The following is a 20503-nucleotide window of genomic DNA, read 5'->3' as shown; positions in this document are numbered from 1 at the left end:
TTTGCTGTTGGTGCAGACTGGTGACAAATTGGTGGGATTTAGTGGTCAGGCTGGAGGGCGAGTGCTTAATGAAAGTAGATAGACAGACTATTAGCTATCATGGAGTAGCAGTAGGAAGAATCTCCAAGGCTGGGTTTTTCTCTTGCTGCAGCAGCTATCTCACTCTTCAGCATTGCTACGCTTGTGTGGTTTATGGAGGACGTTTTTTTTCTTCTCTGCAGATGAGCACCGGCTACACAGTGGCAAGCTGTGTCTGATTATCCTGACATGCATAGCAGAGGTAGGTTTCTTGTGTGAAACTGTTCAACAGATGGTGTGTTACAGGGCCCTATCTGCACGCACATCCCCTGCCGCCTGTTGAGTAGGAGCTGAAGATGTGCAGTGGTACTGGGTAGTGAGGACCTCAGGCACTTAATGTTTCGCTAATAAACCTGATGCAGTACTGTTAAAATTGACTTGAAACTTGAAAATTGAATCATCCTATTTGGGTTAGTCACCTCCCAGGGATGAAGAGAGAAAAGAGTAAGCCTAAGCCTTTTCTCTCTTAGCTGTTGAGTGACCTTGTGGTGTGGCTTTTAGATGAGTAATGTACTAATGGCTTTCAGCTCTGTGCTGTTCATGGAAAGCATGGGCAACGCCATATCCCTTCTGCCTAAGAAGGATACGAGTCTGAAATCAAGCTGCATGGTCGCAGGTCCCTACAAGCAAGACAAGTAGCAAATCTGGTCGTACGGTGAGAAAGCACTATCACAGAACTGTGTCAGCAGTCCTGGCTGAACGTGGCCCTGTCTCATGGGAAGCGTGTACTAATGGCTAGACTGATGTCCTGAATGGTGTTGTTTGAGTTTGTATGGCATTTGCATTTTCCTTGCTTGCAAGTAAAGAAAGACTTTTTGTTCTTAGCAAAGAATAAAAAGCAGCAATGCTGATAGCCAGTGTAAAGATTCTAAAGTAATGTTTCTTCAGGGTGCAGCCTGAAAGCTAATAATCTGCATTTCAGATATTTATAATTAAATGTTTTTGGCACTTGAGTTCTTCAGGTGGATGCATAGATAATACAAGATAAGAAATTCTGTTTCTACATAGCAAGGGCATGTTTTGGTTCTGATATTAAAGGGAGGATATATTTATTACCCAACTTGGCTGTGCGTTATCTGGACAAATCACTTGAATTTAGAGCTGATCTTGGAATGAGCTTTGCCAGAGCGGTGGGATAGCTGATAAACCTTCTTGCTAGTACTGCAGTAACATCTGGCATGACAGGTCAATCAAAATGCCAGTGTAAACCTTCATCCATTGAGTCACAGGAGCTTGTGTACTGGAGGGCCACCTCATGTTACATAGCACTTGTTAAACTCTTGCCACTGTGTTGTGTGCAGTCCAGAGTTTGGATGAGCAAAGGAGGAGAATGGAAAATAAATTGCCGACAAAATAAGCTGTAGTGCAGACTTTAACTAAAGTGGAATTGAGATCAGGAGAGGTTTACTTTTGTGTGACTGGAGATATTGTTGGGGACAAGAGGAGATGACAGGTGGCTTTCCAACCTTATAGCTATATGTCAGGAGCTTTACACTGAAACGCATGTGATTTGAGAGGCAAGTTGAAGGTGCTGGGCACTTGGTTGACTATTCCTATCTCCTCCCTTTTCTTACTCTTTTCAATAGGATCAGTATGCTAATGCTTTTCTTCATGATGACAACATGAATTTTCGAGTAAACCTACACAGGATGGTGAGTCTCTTCCTCCAGATGGTCTATTTTCTCTTTAGGATGAGAACACAGAGGATTTGAGTCCCTGTATGTTGAAAACTGTGTCACAGACATCTAACCTAGATTGCTGAGGCATGAGGAAATACTGTGAGAAATGCAGTAGTTGAGGAATGATTTTGAAATCGCTCTCAGAATGTCTCATTCAGAGGCCTTTGTAGCTGGGGAGGAGCTGTATATTATGAGGTCTCTGAGGAAATCAGTGGCAGAGAGAACGTTCTGCCTTAATCTTCAGCAAGCATTAGCCCTCATGTGATATATTAATAGCCAGCTGGAGTTACATCGAGTGCTCTAATTTGGCTTATGCTTCATCCTGGGTGGGTTGATTCACTTTCGAGTAGGGAAGTACTTTTTCCGGGGCTTTTTCCTGTAGACATCTGTAGAGGCAATGTCCTTACCTGTCTTGTGAAGCTCTGTAGTTAAAAGTAGATCGAATGATTGTCCTAACTTCATGCATTTTGTCTTTGTGGTACTGGCAAGTTCCACCTCATCTGACAGTGAAGCAGCGCTTGAAAGTGTCACTAGTCCAGGAGAGAAACAAACATCTTACTTTGTAGTGAGCATACTGCAAGGATGCCAGTCATTCCCACTTAACAACAAACTTGCCACTCAATTAGCCTTTCTGGTCTGTTGCAATAAAGACCAAAGCCATTTAATACTGCACACGCTGCTAAGAATACAGATCAGACTTCTGGATCAGGAGAAAATTAGCATGTTAATCAAGGGGAAGGAATTGCTGTGTGATTTTCATTTTTTATTTTATTTTATTTTTTGTTGTTGTTCCTTTCCTCCTCATCCCCCCCATGATATAACAGTGCCCTCCAGTTACACAGCTAGAGAAACAAAAACCCAATGGTCAGCATGCTGAAAAGCAGGCACAATTTTGCTCCAGCCATGGCCTTTAGGATTAATATAGGCAAGATAGTTGGAGAAAAAGACAAAGGGAAGCCTGTGCTGATGGTATTATTTGCATGAAAAATACAGTAATACGCAGAATGTCACTTCAGGCTTCTGCTGACTTCTTTTCATCTTTGTGTGTTTGAAGCCAATGAGACATAGGAAGAAAGCAGCAGACAAGAACCTGCCCTGTCGCCCGCTGGTGTGTGCAGTGCTTGGTGAGTATTGTTAGAGTACGTGTGTGCTTGTGGTTCCCCGAAGCATCTTTTGTTCTGCAATAGAAATATGAGGTTTGTGGAATAAGGGGAGGCGGGTACAGACTTAAAAGGAGGGCAGTTACTGAAGATGTTTTCAGCAATGGGCTGTTCATCTCTATACATGGCTGCCTCTCAGAGAAATTAAATCCAAGATTACTGCTCTGTAGCAAGAAATCCTATATACATTTACAGTAAGTTTTGCAGAAGTCTGTTGGTGCCTTGTTACCTGAATTAGTAACAATAGGGAGGGCAGCTGATTAATAAATTCAGTGTTTTAGATGAGTGTGGTAACAGTTAGTCACAAGTACTTCGTAGATGATATGATGAGGGTAAACCTGTAGAAAGGATACATGTTTTTGAATGTGTTTGCTGGGCGTTTAGCCTTTTCTGAACAAAAATACAATAAGAATATCATTAGCCAGGGTTGGTTTTGCCTGTGGATATGGAGGCACAGTTGAAAACTTTGTGCGGCACATGATTAAATTATGACACTCATTGCCGTGGAGGCCAAAAAGCAGAAATGGATGCAGAAATGGATGGAGCATTGAACCTCTGAATGACTCTTAAGCCTGATGATATGGAAGCAGTCTCAGACTCTAGCATTTTCAAACAGGTGATTGTCAAAGCCAAGGCACAACAGCTGAGTGAAGAATCTTTCTATATTTATCAGATATCATGCACTCTATCCCTAGACTGTTTCTAGTCACTATTGAGTCATATTGCTGGGCTATTAGTGCCCCAGGAGGTTACATCTCAATTGTTACCACTGGCATGGGTTAAGGATTTTATGCTGGAGTTGTGTTGGGTGGGAAACACATGCACATCCAGTTAGCATTTATTAGCTGAATTACAGTAACTTAACTCTTCCAGTTGTATTTCCATGCTCTTTGCCTCTTATCCTCACACTGGGAGCCCTTAAATGTTAGAGACGTTCTCCTTTTTTTTTCTTTTTTTTTTTTCTTTTTTTCCCCTGAATGAGTCGTAAGCAGAAGCTTAGCCTATGTTGGGACCAAACTAGGTTTACTTGCTTCAGAACTTATTTTAGGAAAAAATAGGTGTTCTCTACAATGTCATCTCTTAAGTAAACATTTAAGTTGTGCATCATTTCTGGTAAGAATGATTTTCTAAAATGTGCTTTTCAATGGAATTTTCCATTAGTGACAAGGCTTGAAATATGAGAGCAATTCTAAGCATCAGGATTTGTGGTGTATTCTTTATTTGACTAATAGTGGGGGAAAGCATATGGAGAAGCAGTGCCTCAAAGCGTATTACGTTTACATGCCTTCAGTTTCTGGTAGGGTGTGGTGGGGTTTTTTTAATTCCAAAGGATGTCTAATGCTTTTTAAAACAAACGAGAAAGAAGGTGAAATTTCTCTCATCTAAGCAGGACTGTTGTCTGGTAGAGCTAGGTAGGTGGGATAGTTTGACTTCCTCATTGTTGTCTACTAGAAGTTAACCAGAGCTAGCTCAATACTTACTTTATCATTTTTTTTCTGTCAGATTTGATGGTGGAATTCATTGTAACACACATGATGAAAGAATTTCCTATGGATCTCTATGTGTAAGTGACTGGGGGGTGACTCATTGTGATTTCACTTGAAGTTTGAATTTTGGTGGAATTCTAATTGTAGAGCAATCTTCCAGCTGAAGTAACACTTTGTGGCTGATGGGAAGCAGGATGGCTTTGCATGAACTCTTCCAGCAACTTTTTCTGCTTCTAAAATGCTTTGTGTGCCAGAAAATTGAAAGCAAAATGAATTTCCACCTTTTGGACCGATTTCTTAATCTACTTGATCAAACACAAAGAGCTTTTCAATTTGAAAGAAGTTTCATAATACAGAGTCGTTGCAAGAATCGCCACTTCCCAGAAGATGAATCTTGGTCTACTGAAAAGACGGTTTTTCAAACCAAGAATGACTGACATGAGCCCTAGAAGGCAATGTGGAGAGTGGGAGAGAGGTTTAAGCCTGAAATAGTCTGCTAGGCAGCAAGAGGTAAAACATAGCAGTAGGGAAAAGGACAGGGCTACACATGAGCACTCCATGTGTCCCACGAGGCCCCTAGAATGCTTTGTTCTGCTTTAGCCTGGAGGGCAGAAATAGGATTTAGGCAAATCGTTGGGTTTGCTCTGACTGTTTGTACAGTGCTGAATTTCCCCAAGGCTTGAACAGCACTATATTCTGTAGAAGAGATAAAGATACATAGGCTGTTTTCCCTTAAGGTAACTTTTCAGCATGTTCTGATTTTGCCCAAATAACCCTGCAACTACAGTGCCTTTGCAAGGGTTGTACAGCTCAATTAGGAGTTTGTGAGAAATGTTTTTTTTAATGACAGTTACAGAATTAGTTGTAGATGAGTGTAATGCATTGGAATTTCACAAGAAAGGTATGAAACACTTGGGCTCAAAAGTAAGGTCTCATCTAGAAACCCCAGGAGAGTAAAAATAATGAGCAGTAGCAACCATCAGTGGACATCTGTATTCATTCATTTTGGCATGTTTGTGCAGTCCTTTCACTACACTCCTGTCTGAAACCATCCCATAGCAGACACAGTTATTGCAGACAAAGTGGGTGTTCTGAATGCAGAAAGAGTGTTGTACTTCTCTGCAATATATTTAAAAGGTGTCAATACGAAGCCGCTCAGGGGAGGGTATATTAATATTAAAAAGAGGAATTCCAAATTGCTTTGACCAAGGGTGGGTTTTGTCCATTATGTGTATTATGAATCCTCAGCACAAAGCTAAAAAAAACCAAAGACACCCCACCGGGATGGATAACTTCATAGCTAAAGCAGTGTGGTTTGTGAATCTATTGGCTGGTAGCTGTTGCTCCGGCTCTTTAGGCAAGGGTTGTAGGACTGTTATGCCCCTCCTCATCCCTTTTCTTCCATGCCTTGATTTCACCCAGTAAGCTCTATGCTACTCTATATAACCACAAAGTTTCAATGCTGAGATACGTCTGCAGAGTATGTTACGTTAACAGCTATCGTAATTATAAAGAAATGTTTTAGCCGTTGCCAGATTCTCTCTGGTCAGTGCCTTAAATAGTTGGTTTTTTTTTGTAGAGGCCAATTTTAGTCTTACAGCCAAGCAAGTACATAGACGAAAAGGTACTGAGCATTGTCTGGTTCCAGTAGCATCAGAAATAGCAGGTCTCTCCCCAGAGCGATTGCTGTTCGTGATCTGAAGACAGCTGTCTGTATCCTGGCTGGTTTGCACCCTTTTCTTGGTTGAATTTTATGAGAATCTGATTTGAAACACAGCACTTAATGTGATGCTCAGCTATTGTAAATAATTTTACCTGTATTTGTCTAAAGTTAGTTTCTGTCTTTACCCCATCATGGAATTTTTGGGATCATCTAAGGATCTGGAAAGAGTAATGTATACCTTCTGCACATTATTTCTTAAGGCTTTTTAAATCTTATTTTGAACTCTTCATCCCATTTTGAATAACTTCCATACAAATTTTTAAAATTCAATTTCTCTGTGTTTGTCTGAAGTGTAGTGTCTTTCAGTAGTGTCTTTTCAGAGAGATGTTGATGTTAATGAGCTAATGTATTTTTGAGAGGTAAGGATTTGGGGAAAAGGGAATTTTTCTTTTACTTCCCTTTAGGAGCCCAAACCATGAGCCCTGTCCTCCTCTGATTGATAGGCTTTGAGTTTGTCTATTTCCCTGATGCTGATTTCAGAGATGTTTCCAGATTTGATGTAGAATTACTGGGAAATGCGATGTAATTAATCCTTTGCCCTCTCTTTTCCAGACGATGCATTCAGATTGTGCACAAGCTGCTGTGCTACCAGAAGAAATGCAGAGTGAGGCTTCATTACACCTGGAGGGAGCTCTGGTCAGGTACTTTGCATCTGTAGAGACAGTCAAATATGAAAAGCCCAGAGTGAGTGGCTGTTTGGTGGCCGTGACTGCTTGTTCCATTGCTACAGGGTTAAACAGCAAGCAGCAATTCTGTTAAAGCATCTTTACTTTGCTTCTTAGTTGCTACATGCAAATTACCTCTTTTGGAAAGCCAGGTCATTATCATAATGGTAGCTAATTTACTTTCTTGTCTGGCCATGATCACCATGGTATCCAAATGTCTTTGTTTTTCTGTTTCATTACCTGAGTCCCTCTTCATCTGATTGGAGAAATGGAATAACGTTTTATGCGGTAGTGTTTCTCTCAGATATTTGTGAGTATAGAGGAGGTAGGCTCTTGGGTAAAGGGAGGTGGACCTTACTTTTCCCTTTTGCTGTAAGAGATGGATACACATAGAATAGTGTGTGCAGCTCCTTCTGAAGAGAGCAACCTAGAAATGTCAGTGGGAGGGAGGGAGGGAGGGAGGGACAGGCTTTTTACTCTGACCTTTGCTATGATGGTAGATAGTCTGGTTCATGCCACTGGTATCCCAAGATAGATAATGGGGTTTGACTCATAAGCTAGTGGACGTAGCTTTGCAGGACTGTTTTGTGATGCAGTCATGTGGGAGGTATGAGGAAGTGGGATAGCAGAATGGATGAGACCTAACTGGCTTCTTTTGTGGATATGGTATGTGCTTCTCTTCTTATCTTGCAAGCAGTGAAGTAGCTCCCCTAGGAAAGTAGTTAATTCCCTGGCTGTTGTGGCTTAAACAAGAGGTTAATGAAAAATCAAGGGAATGTGGCCCTAATTGTGTATTCCTGGAGCTGTGCTTGAGACCTAGGATCAGCAACTTGGCTGGTGTAATGCAACTCCCATCAGGAATTTGAGAGAGGATGACTTTTGAAAAAAGTGGTGATGAGTGGCTTATGAAGCTGTTCTCAATTAATATTGAGTACTTCCCTTCAGTAGCTTTGTACAGCTGAGTATGGGTACACAGAAACAAACCAACAATCTGAGTCACTTTCAGTTATTAAATTTTTGCCTTGTGTGACATGTGGCCCATTCAGACTTTCTAAATTATTCTTGTAGAAGGTGAAGTGGGTGCCCCTAATTAAAGGATTAGCAATTTATTTTCAGTTGTTTTCTTCAGAACAGAGCCCCTAGAGGCATGGCTGCAGTGTAGTGCCGGTTCAGGAGAAGAACATGTACAATGTGGATGTCTATTGTGAATATAAATTGCATCTGACAGTGTGTGTGGTGTCCTCTCAGCAGTTACCAGTGAACCAGATACATTCCTATTTGGCCAGGCTGAGCTGGGTCTTTCCGGCGCACTGGTGGTATGGAAGTCTCAAATATAATGCCTTTTGCTTGAAGGTACTGTTCCACGGTTCAGAAAGCACACTCTTAGGCTTTCAATCCTTAACTTTCCCTATTTTAGGGCGAAAAAATTAAAAATTCTTGCTACACACTGAGATTTAGTATCTCGGGATATTCTTTTTAGCTGTCTCTAATTAGCTGGTGTTTGTATAGCGCCTCGGAAACACAAAGTGCCTCAGAAGTATGAAGTACTGCACATGCTTCAAAAGCAAAGCAGTAAGGTAAAAAGCACTCGGATTGGTCAGGTTTGTGTGAAGGATCCGAAAAGTCTGCGCACCTGACGTAGCTGGAAGGCTCCGTGCTTGCTATAGTTTCCGCATGTTTAGGGAGATCCTCTCATGTGGGAGTAAATTACAGTAAGAATGTTTAAAACTTTTTTCTTATAGGATGTTGAGGTGAACAGAGAGATTGTTTGGTAGCTGCTAGGTGATTCATACAGGCTGGAAGGCCCTGGGTGGAATGGTACGGGCACCTGTAAAAGGGCACATCCTGGCTGCTCCAGATGTGTACTTCTGGAGTGCTTTATGTGGCAGACTAAATGCTAATTGCAAGCCCCATCTTGAGATATATTTCATCATTAACTCTTATCCTTGTCAAGGCTGCTCTTTGATTACCCAGAATGCTGCTGCCTTTGATATGAAAGAATGGCTATTTTTCTGGTCATGATCTATCTGACAGATGATTCCAAACCAGAGCACAGTGACTTCAGAATTCATTTCTATCCTTTATGTGAGCATATTCCCCTTTGGGTTTTTATTTTGGCTTGAAGAATTAGATATCGCTGCTGGATGAACAGCTAAAAGAGAGCAACTATTCACTGTAAGGTCTGAGATCTCAGGTTGCCACATCAGGCATGCTTTACAGAAGGTCTTCAAGCCCACACTTGTCTTTTTGAATGACAAGATGTGTGATGACTGAAGCAGTGCCCTGGTTGTGCAGTGTGGATAATAGCAGTGGAAGCCCCCCAACAGAGCTGAGTGGAACAAAGAAGCTAGAAGGAATTGGTGTAAGGAAGCATTGCAAGAAAGGGAGCAATTTCTACCTGGCACGTAAAAGGAGGAGAGTTGTTTCAGTTCCCCCATTGAGTGGGAGAAGAAGACAAAGGGAATACTGTGGGGTAGGCAGTCGGTATAGGGTGTGGAGGAAGTGAGATAAAGGTTGTAGGTGGAAGCAGTAGCAATGTATGGAGCCTTCTCTTTGCTTGCTGGTTCTAATGTTAGCTAGTCTCTAATTAAGGAAAGCCACTTGTGTGTCATCTGATAGATAGATGTTCTTCCTCTGTGGGTGCTTTGTCTTCAGTATGGAAGGCCAGCAGTGCTTTGATAAAGTTTCTTTTTGATTTTGAGTTGCAGTGATTGCAGAGAAAAGCAGTGGAGACAGATGTTTAGCATCTCAGGACACATGTCACACTGTTTGTGCAGTCTTTAATGCTTCATAGTTTTTTGGACACGCCACTATGTGGCACAGGGCTTACGTAGGATCGTACTTCCTTTTTCAGCATCTGAGCTTGAGGAAGAGCAATATTGTTACCAAGTCTTTGGTTGTGATCCAGCCTGAGCTTCCCTGAGATTAATTATTTCATGTTAAGTCAAGGGGCCAGGACCATGGCACTTAGTACAGTAAAGCCTCTAGTTGTGCTGACCAGATAACTGAGAGTGTTTAGCCGACAGAGTGATGCGGGGGTTTGAGAACTGGAAGCACGACTGACAGAAAGGAAGATCTGTAGGTGGCAAAAGTAGTATGTATAAGCTGGCTTAAGCTAAAAGTAGCGTGAAAATAAATATCAGCTCACTTGTGAAGCTAGGTTCTGGAATATCCTCAAAAGAGTGCTGGAGGGTGAAAAGCAATTGTAATTGATTAGCCTATGAAAATGACTACTAAGTGCAGTTACTGATAGGAGGACCAGACATTCAGATCCAGAGATGTCTGTTGATCTTGGTTCCTCTTTAATGGACCTTTCAGCAGATTATTAGCTTCAGCTCAGTCATCTGTGGTTAGTATGTGGCTCTACCCTTTGAGCACTGAAGAAAATTTGCGGATTTTTCTGATTTTTCTTCTGTGACAGTGTACCGTTACTGGTGACTAGTCTGGAAATTTGACTAAGGTCAGAAACCGTAAGTGGATATGATCGTGTTGACCTATTCCCATACAGACATTTTGGCCTATTGGAAGTCTCCTGGACTGTTATGCCAGGTACCTTACACTTTTTAAATACTGATTTATTTAATGTCAAGTGTAAGGGACTTTATAGAGTTGATAAGGAAATATTACTAGGTAACAGCCAGTTCCCTGCTCTCAGAAATAGCATGTTATACCAAATGTTTTGCTTAAGTTCTGCTCCTTGTCATGTGAAAATGAGGTTGATTTTGCTGGTCATAAAGGCAGGATTTGGGCTTTAATTGTTGAACTCTGCTGGTTTGTACGGCACTTGAGTGATGGAAGGTGCTATATGTGTTGTTGTCAAGCATGTATAAGCTATGTCAAAAGAGTTTTCATGAGTCATTTAAGCTTTTTATATAAAAAAATCTCATTTCTTCAACTCCTCCCACCTCAAAATTAGTAATGCTTGAGCAACTCACTCTGAGCTTAAGGGGTGCAGGTAACTTCTTTGCAGTTGCTATGGTTTGCTTTAAGCAAAAGCCATGTTTAAAGAAACAGAAAAGCAATTCTAATGGAGCCTTGTAATAGCAAGTGTAGATCATAAAAAATCTTAAATATAATAATGAATAATGGTGAAATAGCCATTTGTTAGGACAAATGAATGCAAAGTAGGATTAAAAATGAGCTTTGCCATTAGTAAGTGTTGAAGATCAGTTTCCAAATTATTGTAGCATAAGGGCTACCCTCTCTTGTTGCTTAGTTAATTTGATAGATGCTGAATGCACTGTTAGAATGAAGGTGCTTCAAATGTGTAGCACTATCAAGAAGCTAATTTTTCTCCATTTTTGTTTTAGGATTATCAAAGCAGACTTTTGCAGTGCTACTGGACAAAATACACTGTTTTCCTTTTCGTAGACTCCTTAGATCTCTTTGCCAGTTTCTGTATTTATAACATGAGGTTAATATTGCTTTCAGAATCTTTTTACGTGAATGCTAAGTAGGTGAAAGGTTCCTCTGTGGAACATTTTAAAATAAAGAAGCAATATTTTTGGGGGGAGAAAACCCCCCACTTTCGGTATGTATAACACGCTTGTGCTTATACACTGCATGTTTAAAGTGGTATTGTTTAGTCACTTGTACTTTGCTTTATATTTCTGTGGCTAAAATATTGATTACTGATAATATTTGTTACCTATGGCATTTTTGGTTCTCCGACTGTGGATCAGGTCTGCTTCAGTCCTTTGATTTGTGTTGCAGAACAGATTGGAAATCAGGTGATGCTGTTTCCCTTTCATCTCTAATCCCGCTGTCGCTGTCACATTCTGCAGCAGCTACCTGGCAAGGGAAGCTTGTCGTCTTGCAGCTCTTGTGGAGGCAGGATTCATATACTGGTGTACCAGACAGTCTAGTTCACTGGTAAAATTCCCCGTCATTAGATGCCATGAGAATATGAAAGCTGCTTGGCCAACTAGCAAATGACTTAAAGATTTTAGAGAAAAGAATTAAAGACCTGAAATTTAACCTTCTTACAAACTTGCAGGATGTCTTATGTGACTTTAAAAAATGCTACCTAAATGTCATGGTCCAGCTGATGGTGTAGATAAGGCTGCTGTGGTAACTTCTGTGCAATGAAGAATTCTATTATATAGTAACAAAGAAAGAAATGCTTTTAAGCTGTGAAGGATGTTGCAAGTGTGAGAGAACGATCTCTTCAGCACAGCATCTTCAAAGGTAACTAATAAAGGTCATGTGCAGGGATAGGGTAGAAGGAACAGGAGCTTGTGTGTTAAGTGTAAAATGCTTTCATAAAATGAAATCTAGAGTGAGTACAAAGAAGGTCTGTTTGTCTTTGTTAAAGAATTCTACTTGAACTTACTGTTCTGGGAAGTAAAAGGATTCATTATGTGAGACTTGACTTTTCAAATACCTTCCAGCAGAAATGCTTTCTGACTTGACTGTGCTGCTTGTAAACTGTAGAGAGAACTATAGAACAAATGCTGGAGTTTTACCACCTTTGTAGGTCAACATGTTACCTAATGCAGATTTTACCTGGTCCTTACCCTCTCATTTTTCCATGCCTTTTTGATAGTAAGAGCCTGGCCCAACTTTTCAAAGCTGCACATTGGAATCTTCACATGACTGAGAGCTCCCAGCCATGTGCCATATGCCATGCTGAAGATTTGGGGTCTCATCAGTCATTTGAGTACAAGTGATGCTGGCTTTTTAAAGAGAGTGCCACCTCACTGGGGGATGAGGCTGGAAGTGGCAAGGATGGTCTCCCTTTGCAGTTCCCAGTGGCAGTTCAGTGGGAGCACCAGGAACTGAGAGGGGAAGAGGCAGGAACAGGGTCCAGACTGGTTAACAGTGAGCTGCTGAGTAGCTGCAATAGGAATGGGAGTTCTGAGTTGATGAGGTGGGTAGGTCTTTGGAACCAGAGGGGACCTTGACCTGGGAGGATGCAGAGTCTGAGATGAATTGGAGGTGAAAGTGTGAGGAGGAACAGGAGGCCCTGAGGATAGGAGGGACTAGGTAGGATAAGGTCAGGGGTTAGAGAGTTAGGGAGGCTGGGAGGTGTTGCTAGATAGAAACTTTGGGTTAGAAATCTTTGTGTGATCTGGAAAGGGAGCTGTTCAACATTTTTAATGCTCAGGGATGGGACTGAATACCCTTTTCCTATTCTCTTATTTGAATGCCTTCATGAGACCATTTTTCAGTGTGGGAAACCAAGGAATGAGAGCTAGTGTCTAGCTTAGGTGTGTATCCTGAGTATTTTTTTTTCCCAGTGCCTCTTAATGTATTGTATGCTTGAAGGAGGAAAAGATGTTTTCTTCTCAGAATCATGTTTTGACCATTTCAGCCGTGCTTATGACTTGTTTCTGTGCTGAGGAGGACAGGGACAGGACTTCACAGCTCCTGTATTAGCACCCTGAGGGCAGAGATGCTTAGCGCTAGGATTGCAAAAAACAGCAAGATCCTTTAGTATTCCAACAAACTGGGTCATTAAGTTGTAGTTTTGGAATTAGTGTTTATTTCTAAGTGGCTCAGTAAATCAGTATTAAAACTGATTAACTTGCGTTTTATGCTATGTCCTTGTCTGTGGCAACTTACCTTACCTTTACTGGTAATAGGTGACCGACAAGCTTTATCTGTTCCTTCTATTTGAAATTGAAAGAAAATAGATAGTATTGGCCAGCCGTTCAGTAAGAAGCCCAACAGGTTCACAAGCACTTGTGCTTGTTCACTCTAGTGAAGTTTCAGAGGAGATGGAATACTTCTGAAAATGAATTAGAAAGAATACAGTTTCTTACACAAACTACAGGCTGTAACTGTTATGTGTCATGGAATAAGCAGTGGGATTTGGCAGCTCTTAGAGTTGCCTATTTTCTTTACTCATAGGAATGCTGGTGCTTGGTTGAACATGTGGTACTGTGTTGGCACAAGCTTGGTGCAGGAGTGCAGCTAGTAGTCCTGTTAGCTATTTCAGTGAATTTAGGGAGGACTGAAATTGAAAGATAGTTTTATAAGCTAAATTTTATTTGTGGTTGTGATGTATGTTGTGGGTTGATATTCATTGATTTACTGATTTGTACTTCTGGTAGTACTCCATGTTGCCCCAAAGAAAACCCCAGTCCTGTCTTACAAAGCTGACTTACAGGCAGAAGACATGTGAAGTTCAGAAGGAAGACTGCAGACATCTGATTGTAATCTTCTGCTGCTGTTCTCAACTGGTGGTCCAATTTCATGTTAACCTTTCCACGTTACCTCATTCAACTGAAGCTAAAACACTTGTAATAAGAGCACACAGGCGTTTGGTGAAATGTACTGGTATAAATCTCTTCAAGAAGATAGTGTAAGAAATGCAAAAACTCAGTGACTTTCTTGTAAAAGAAGATGTTCTAAATTCCCTGCGTGGGGCATTTTTAGGAAGCATCTGCTTTTACTTAAATCTTTCTTAGTGTTCTATTACTTAATTCTGGTTACCTTCACTTTATCTTAATGTATTTGAATACTAATGATAGAGTTTGGCCCCAGCTGCTGATGGAAAGGAAAAGAATAATACAAGATTTGTGGCTGTTACTGATCACCTGGTAAGATCAGGATGGGAATTCTTCATTTAACAGAGCCTTGCTCAGATGAGCACAAAGGGAATTTAGGCATTTAAATGGACAAAAGTCTAGTGCTAACCTTTTGGACATCCTGCCTCAGCCTGGCAGGTCTCATCCTCTCATCCAGATATGTTGCTCCGTCCTGCAAATTACTTTTTAAAAAAAGGTAGCTAACACTAGAGAGTTTGATTGTGAATCCCTAACAGTTTGCAGATCATGGTGACCTCATGGAGATAGTTTGATAATTTATCCTGGGAAACAGTCCCATTGAGAGAAGTGTTACAGCCAGAGCTGTTCACAGCCGTCTCTTTGTCTGCAAGGAGGAACATTGCAGCATTCAGAATGTGGTGATTTATCCCTGTCCCCTTTTTGTTTTCAAGAAGCAGCACTCCTGGGTCCCTTACTTTGCTGTCTTTCCATGTTCTCAAACAACGTTTCTGCTCTTTCTCCAGATGCTTCTCCTTTTTTGTTTTAGAACTGCAGGCAAAAATGTGCAACCTTAACTCCCAAGACTCCTATTTAATTAACAGTGTGAACCTGCACTGTCAGACAGAATAGATTTGAGCTCAATGCTTCCCTTTCCTCTAAAGAGAAATGAAGCTTGTGGTGTGTGCTTTGTTATTTTTTATTTTTAAGAAGAAAAGCATATTGTTCATCTGAGCTTTAGCTGAAGTTGGAAAATTTGGTTTCTTTCTTACTGCTTGCTGGATTGCTATCAAGCAACATTGCTCTGGCATCAGGAATCAGTGTTTCAATTAAGCTTGCAATTTTCACACCGCTGGCTGTGGTTAGGTGGGAACAGTGAGTACCAGGGATGGGGACTATATAAAGTAAAGGATTGAAAGTGGAGTGGCCTAGTCAACTGATCCTGGGAGCAATGGGTTATCCCAGCGTGTGCTCCAGCCCTCTGGCAAGCTGTTATTTCTCATTAAGAATACGGGCTGCTTTCATGCTTATACCCTGAGAGTCAAGGAGAGAAGAGGGAACAGCTGTAGAGTGCTGAGATGCTGGTGATGGGGAGCCTGCCAATAGCTGGCTGCTGTCTGCCATGGAGCTTTAGTGGTCAGGAGCCAGAATTTGGCAGTGCCTGTGGCTGCACGCAGAGCAACAGCGGCGGCAGTGGTTAGAGGAGCCGTCCAGCCAGGTGAATTGCTACAACTATGAGCGAGGTGCTCCCTCCTTATCAGAGCAGAGGGAAGGAGCTGAGGCATGTTGAATAGTGATGTTGGCAGAGCTTTCATTGCTTCCCCTGCTCCCCTGAGAGGGGACTGCAGCAATGGTGCAACAGTCTTGTCTTCCAGCGCTTTGGCTGATTGATGGGAAGCTGCAAGTGCTGTCCCTGAGTAATTGGTTCACTTGTCCAAGGATGCTGGGATAGTTTGTGCCTCGCGGGGTTCTAGTGCATTAGTTTGTAATAGCAATGTAGCTATTTCTCTGACACGCTTCCTATTCCTACTGCTCTATCTGGAAACTACCTCTGTTGGTTCTTTTCTGTCAAACCCTATCTATAGATACTCATCTCCTGCTGAGTTCGTTTTGATCACTGTTCTGCCGAGTACCTGCCTGTGCTGAATGTGGCCAGATCTGCACTCTCTTAACACTCAGGCCGTCTCAGTATATCGTATTTGAGCCTTTTGTTTCTCTACTTCTGAATTTCTATTCATATATAGCGTTTATTACAGGTGGTTACTCTTTTCCGGGGTCTCCCCTCCTCCTTATAACAGCACAGTGGGATATATTGTTATCCTAGCTTAGCCCTTGTGACTTCCAGTCTGGAATAGGAGAACGGACTGGTCAGGGGTTATGGTATTGTCATGTTGCGAGAGTCTGTTATTTCCACACTGTGTGCTGTAGTTTCCCCTCATGTAAGGGAATCATGCTGAATTTTGTAATCTGGAAGAACATTACAAGAAAGCATTGTTCAGCCTATTACTTTTCAACAGGCATTTGATGTTGACGAGTTAGAGACAGAATACTGACCGTAGGTGGGCCTTTGGTCTCACCAGGTACAACCAGGGCTGCTCTTGTTGCTCTGTTTATGCTTCCAGTGCTGTTGCAGACAAAATGGTGCTGCTTTCTCTTTTATATTGGAGGAATTGAAGCACAGAAAGACTAAAGTGCTGCTTCCTGAGGAATTGAATCCAGTTTCTTCTCAGTTCCAGTCTAGTGTACTAATTCTAACCAGATCTGGCTTACCATGCGCTACAATGAGTGGTACGGACCTTGCCTTGAGAGTGTGCATGTGTGAACAGCCTGTCTGTAAAAGGACCAGGGGTGGTTACTGTGCAGCCAAAGCACTTATAGGTGGAGGGTTTCTCTGCAGCATGAAAGTGTTGCCCCGATGTCATTATCAACGGCCTGTAGTGACATGTGGGTGGGGATCCTCCCAAGAAGATTCTGAGTTGAAACACTGGAAGGAGGACACTGAATATACTGTTGATCCAACGGTGAATTTCCAGAGGGAACGGAAAAATCACTGTTCTTTCCAGTGCGCCTTGAGAGTTGGAGGGTAGAAAACTCGAGGATTTTAGTTGAGTACAGGATCCTGTTAATTGATGTTATACTGCAGCTGAGGAGCCATCACATCTCTCTCTCTTCCTTGCTTCTTTGTTGAGGTCTGTTACATGCACCATTAGAAGATTTTTTTTTTTTCTTTTAACCTGTAAGCGCAGCAGATGTGGTGACAGAGGCCTCCTTACTGTGCTCAACCCATCCAGGCTCTCATTGATGTGTGTCTCAGGGCTGTTCTCTTCTGCTCTGTTGTGCAATAACACATCAGAGCCTTCTGATGCTCTTGGCAGAGTCTGTGCTACATTCTGACTTGCCCAAGGGACAGTACTACTCCTTTTTTTCCCCTTTTCTCTACTTAACCTACCTCCCCGCTCCTGTTGCATTACAAGTGATTCAAACAGTGAACACTGAGACCCTAAATAGAACAAAAACTTTGTGTGAATCCCAAATGTGTTGGAGCTGAATATACTTCTGTTTGAAACAAGACTTACAAAGAGACAAGGTAAGTCTGCTATGGGAGGAAGAATAGGGGAAAGAGAGAAGTGAAGGGCATCTGCCTATAACAGGAATTACCTTCTTCCTAGTAGAAGAGAAGAGATTCTGGCTGCCAGTCTTCTTACAGAGGATTGACTCAAAGAAGAGCAGCAAATATCTGAGCAGGAGTACTGTTGCTCTTCAGCAGACAGACTGGCCGCAAGAGCCGATAAGGGAAAGTGTCTGTGCTCAAAAGCAGCTCTGCGGTGAGGAGCTAAGAGTGTCTTTCACTGCAGTCATTTCAGTTTAAAAAGTAGGGAGGTATCTGTAAAAGCTGGTGATGTCACTTTTCATCCTTTGGCTATGATAATCCTTGGGAGAGAAAATTGCCTGAAAACCAGCCTGTATGCTTTACACCACTTTCACATACAGCCAATCATATGGCTTTATGTCCAATTTAAGTGTCCACTTGATATGCTTTTCTGCTTGGTTTTGAGGCTGTAAATGTGGGTGTTCAAGGCTGCGTTCTCTTCTTGTTGTTTTAGGAAGCATAAGCCAGTGCGTTCAGGTCACAAAATGAGGAGCTTGCATGCAAATACTGCGGCTGCTAGTTACAGCCTCCTGCGTTTGTTACTAGGGAAGTTCTAGTGACACTATTGTATTATGAAATTATGGATGTTTCAAGACTCACCGTAGTGAGTACGTTATGTCCTAGTAAGGGATGCAAAGGCTGGGATCTTTAGAAAAAAAAGGCTCTAGAGGCTATTGCAAAAATGGTGCTGTTTTCCCGTTAATGTTGAAATAGATCTCATGCCCAAACTGTTCATCACTGTTAAATCCTGGAGCACAAATGGGGATAAAGTGGCTAAGCCCAAGCAAGAACCACAGTTCTGTCTGTCTGTGTAGCTAAGAGTTTGAATTGCTCCTCCATTGGGAAAAAACATGGATAATTTCCTGGCTAGTGTGAGAGGACAGCCGGCAGATGGGATGCGAGAGGCTAACAGTTGATTGCAGCAGCAAATATGTGACACATCTGGTTTGGCCTCAGGTTGCTTAGGAGTGGTAGCAGCAGTGTCCTGTTGGAGCTCGGGGGCAGAGAGGCATTCAGCCAGTTTGGACCTTTGCTCTGAAGATTTATTTTGTGTGTGTAGTTGTCACTGAAGGGCACTGGGCATATGAAGCTGGATTTAGAAGCTGTTAATCCTGAAAACTCCAGGGCATAGCTGTCCTCACTTTCAGGAGGGGGGTCTGCCTTACAAGCAAACTACAGAGACACGGGTAGCCATAGATTTAAGCGTTCTTTTTCCACGGTGTTCCTGTTCCTTAGAGCCACTTGAGCAGAGGCTGGTGCAGAATCTGCTGGTGTGAAAAAAGATCGGTTGCTCTTTGAGCGTTGATGTAGTGTGTATCCTAATTAGGAGCACTGCAACTTTTGTAGGAATGTATGATTTCTGAACAGTTGGATAAATTTCTGTGCAGTGCACACAGTGACTGTAAACCTGGTGGATTAGTTCTTCTGACCAGCTCTGAGCCCAGCACTGAGTTTCTTCTTCATGTGAAGCACGTCCCTCTCCTTCCTAGTTCTTAGGGAAGGAATAGCATGGATCAACTGTGAGTGGGCTATGATGCAGTGCAATTCAGGTATAAAGATTGATTTCATGCAGTGGTAATCTCATCTTCTTTCTAACTGGAACAGGAAAATTAAACGTGAGCAAATTCATCGCAACAGCTGGAACAAACGTAGGAGCTGTTGTTAGGGTAGAGCAGAGCAACTGTTCTCCTTCAAGTGTTGTCACTAATATAGAGCAGTGCAAGTGCTTCAGAGTGGTATCTGAGAAATACTGTAGTGAGCAGTTGCAGGGTACTTGTCCCTGTCAGTCAGTGAGTGCTCGTGCTCTAGACAGATGATGGTTGTACTTGTTCTTTTAAAAATAATGTCTCCCCACCACAGGCAGCTTTCATATCCGCTGTGTTTGGATGTTCAGTGGCTTCTCATCATGCTGTGCGATCACCCACTGGCAAAGGCCTTTCAGCAGGGTTCGGGTGGGAGAGAGAAGCAGTGGGATGAACGAGAGTCTTCTCACCACCTGTTATGGGAAATCCATAGCTCTGCTACTCTGCTTTCAGAAGCCCCAACTGGCAGTAGTTGAACAGCAGCACCTGGTCACAAGGTGTGGCTATGTGGACATGTGTGGCTGAGGCATGACAAGAGGCAAACCATGCTGATAACTATTAAATAGAGACATAGCTGATAAACTGCTGTGGCAGAGGTGCAGGGCAGCTGTCTTCAGTCCAAGGCACTTCTACTTTTTTGCTGTGGAGGCTTGGTTACCTTGGCAACCTGTTTTTAGCTGGATCTCTGCTCCAGTGGAGAGCCCATCTGTACCTGCTACTTCTTTGTTTTGAAATGGCTGTTTTACAGAAAAATACCTGACAGGAGTACTTCCAGAGCTGGATTATTGTGGATTCCAGGCTCTGCTTTTGATCCCAGAAGTTTCAGTCTGATGATGAGGTGATGATGGTATGGGGAGTTCTGTGGCTGGATTGAAAAGGTATTAATATATCTGCTTAATGAGGTGGGCTGCTGTGATGGAAGGGAGAGATACTACTGCTGAGCATTAAATCCTGGAATAGCTCTGAAAGATAAATCACTTGTGTGTCTGGAGTTTGCAGAGAACTTTGTTCATTCTGGTTTGCAGTTCAGTATCAAGCTATCAGCCAGTAGATTACACTGAAGTAGCTTCTGTCTGCAAGGAGTAAATACTCACACTAGGGCTGTAGGCTTCCCTTTTGGGGGGGCATATATAAAATTTGATAACTCCTAGTGAGCTTCTAGTATTGGAAGGTAGTGGCTGCAGGACTGTATTCAGAATCTAACAATTTTGTTTAATTCCAGATCTTACCAGTTTCTTCACATTTGTCTTTTTACCGTAGGTGTGTTGTTTTTACCTTTTGTGAATGCTTTGTAATCCTGAAGGAGGGTGTGTGTTGTTTAAATTTTGCCCTTACCTCATTTTATTTAAAATGAAATAAATATAAATTTTATTTATTTAAATTTTTGCCCTTCCTGTTCCCTGTGCTTTATCTCCTATTTCATACCCTGTACATTGGGGGCTGAGATGAATGATCTGTTCCGTATTTGCTGTGGGGTTCTCCCAGACTGA

The 20503-nt window shown here is 42.1% G+C and overlaps 1 protein-coding gene across 6 annotated transcripts in view; it reads left to right on the top strand.

Moving 5' to 3' along the window:
• The window catches only part of ARMH3 (armadillo like helical domain containing 3), a 125320-nt gene that overhangs the window by 35238 nt on the left and 69579 nt on the right, over window positions 1–20503 (top strand). For all 6 annotated transcript variants that reach the window (XM_086616949.1, XM_086616947.1, XM_086616946.1 and 3 more), the window contains 5 exons: window positions 222–280; window positions 1665–1730; window positions 2812–2881; window positions 4421–4481; window positions 6680–6768. In XM_086616949.1, coding sequence (XP_086473075.1) covers window positions 222–280; window positions 1665–1730; window positions 2812–2881; window positions 4421–4481; window positions 6680–6768 — 345 coding nt within the window. The remainder of the gene's footprint in view (window positions 1–221; window positions 281–1664; window positions 1731–2811; window positions 2882–4420; window positions 4482–6679; window positions 6769–20503) is intronic.

Source organism: Tauraco erythrolophus, chromosome 9 (assembly GCF_009769465.1).
Source record: "Tauraco erythrolophus isolate bTauEry1 chromosome 9, bTauEry1.pri, whole genome shotgun sequence".
Taxonomy (NCBI): domain Eukaryota; kingdom Metazoa; phylum Chordata; class Aves; order Musophagiformes; family Musophagidae; genus Tauraco; species Tauraco erythrolophus.
The sequence above is the reverse complement of the archived record's forward strand: the minus strand, read 5'-3'. Positions and strand labels throughout refer to the sequence as shown.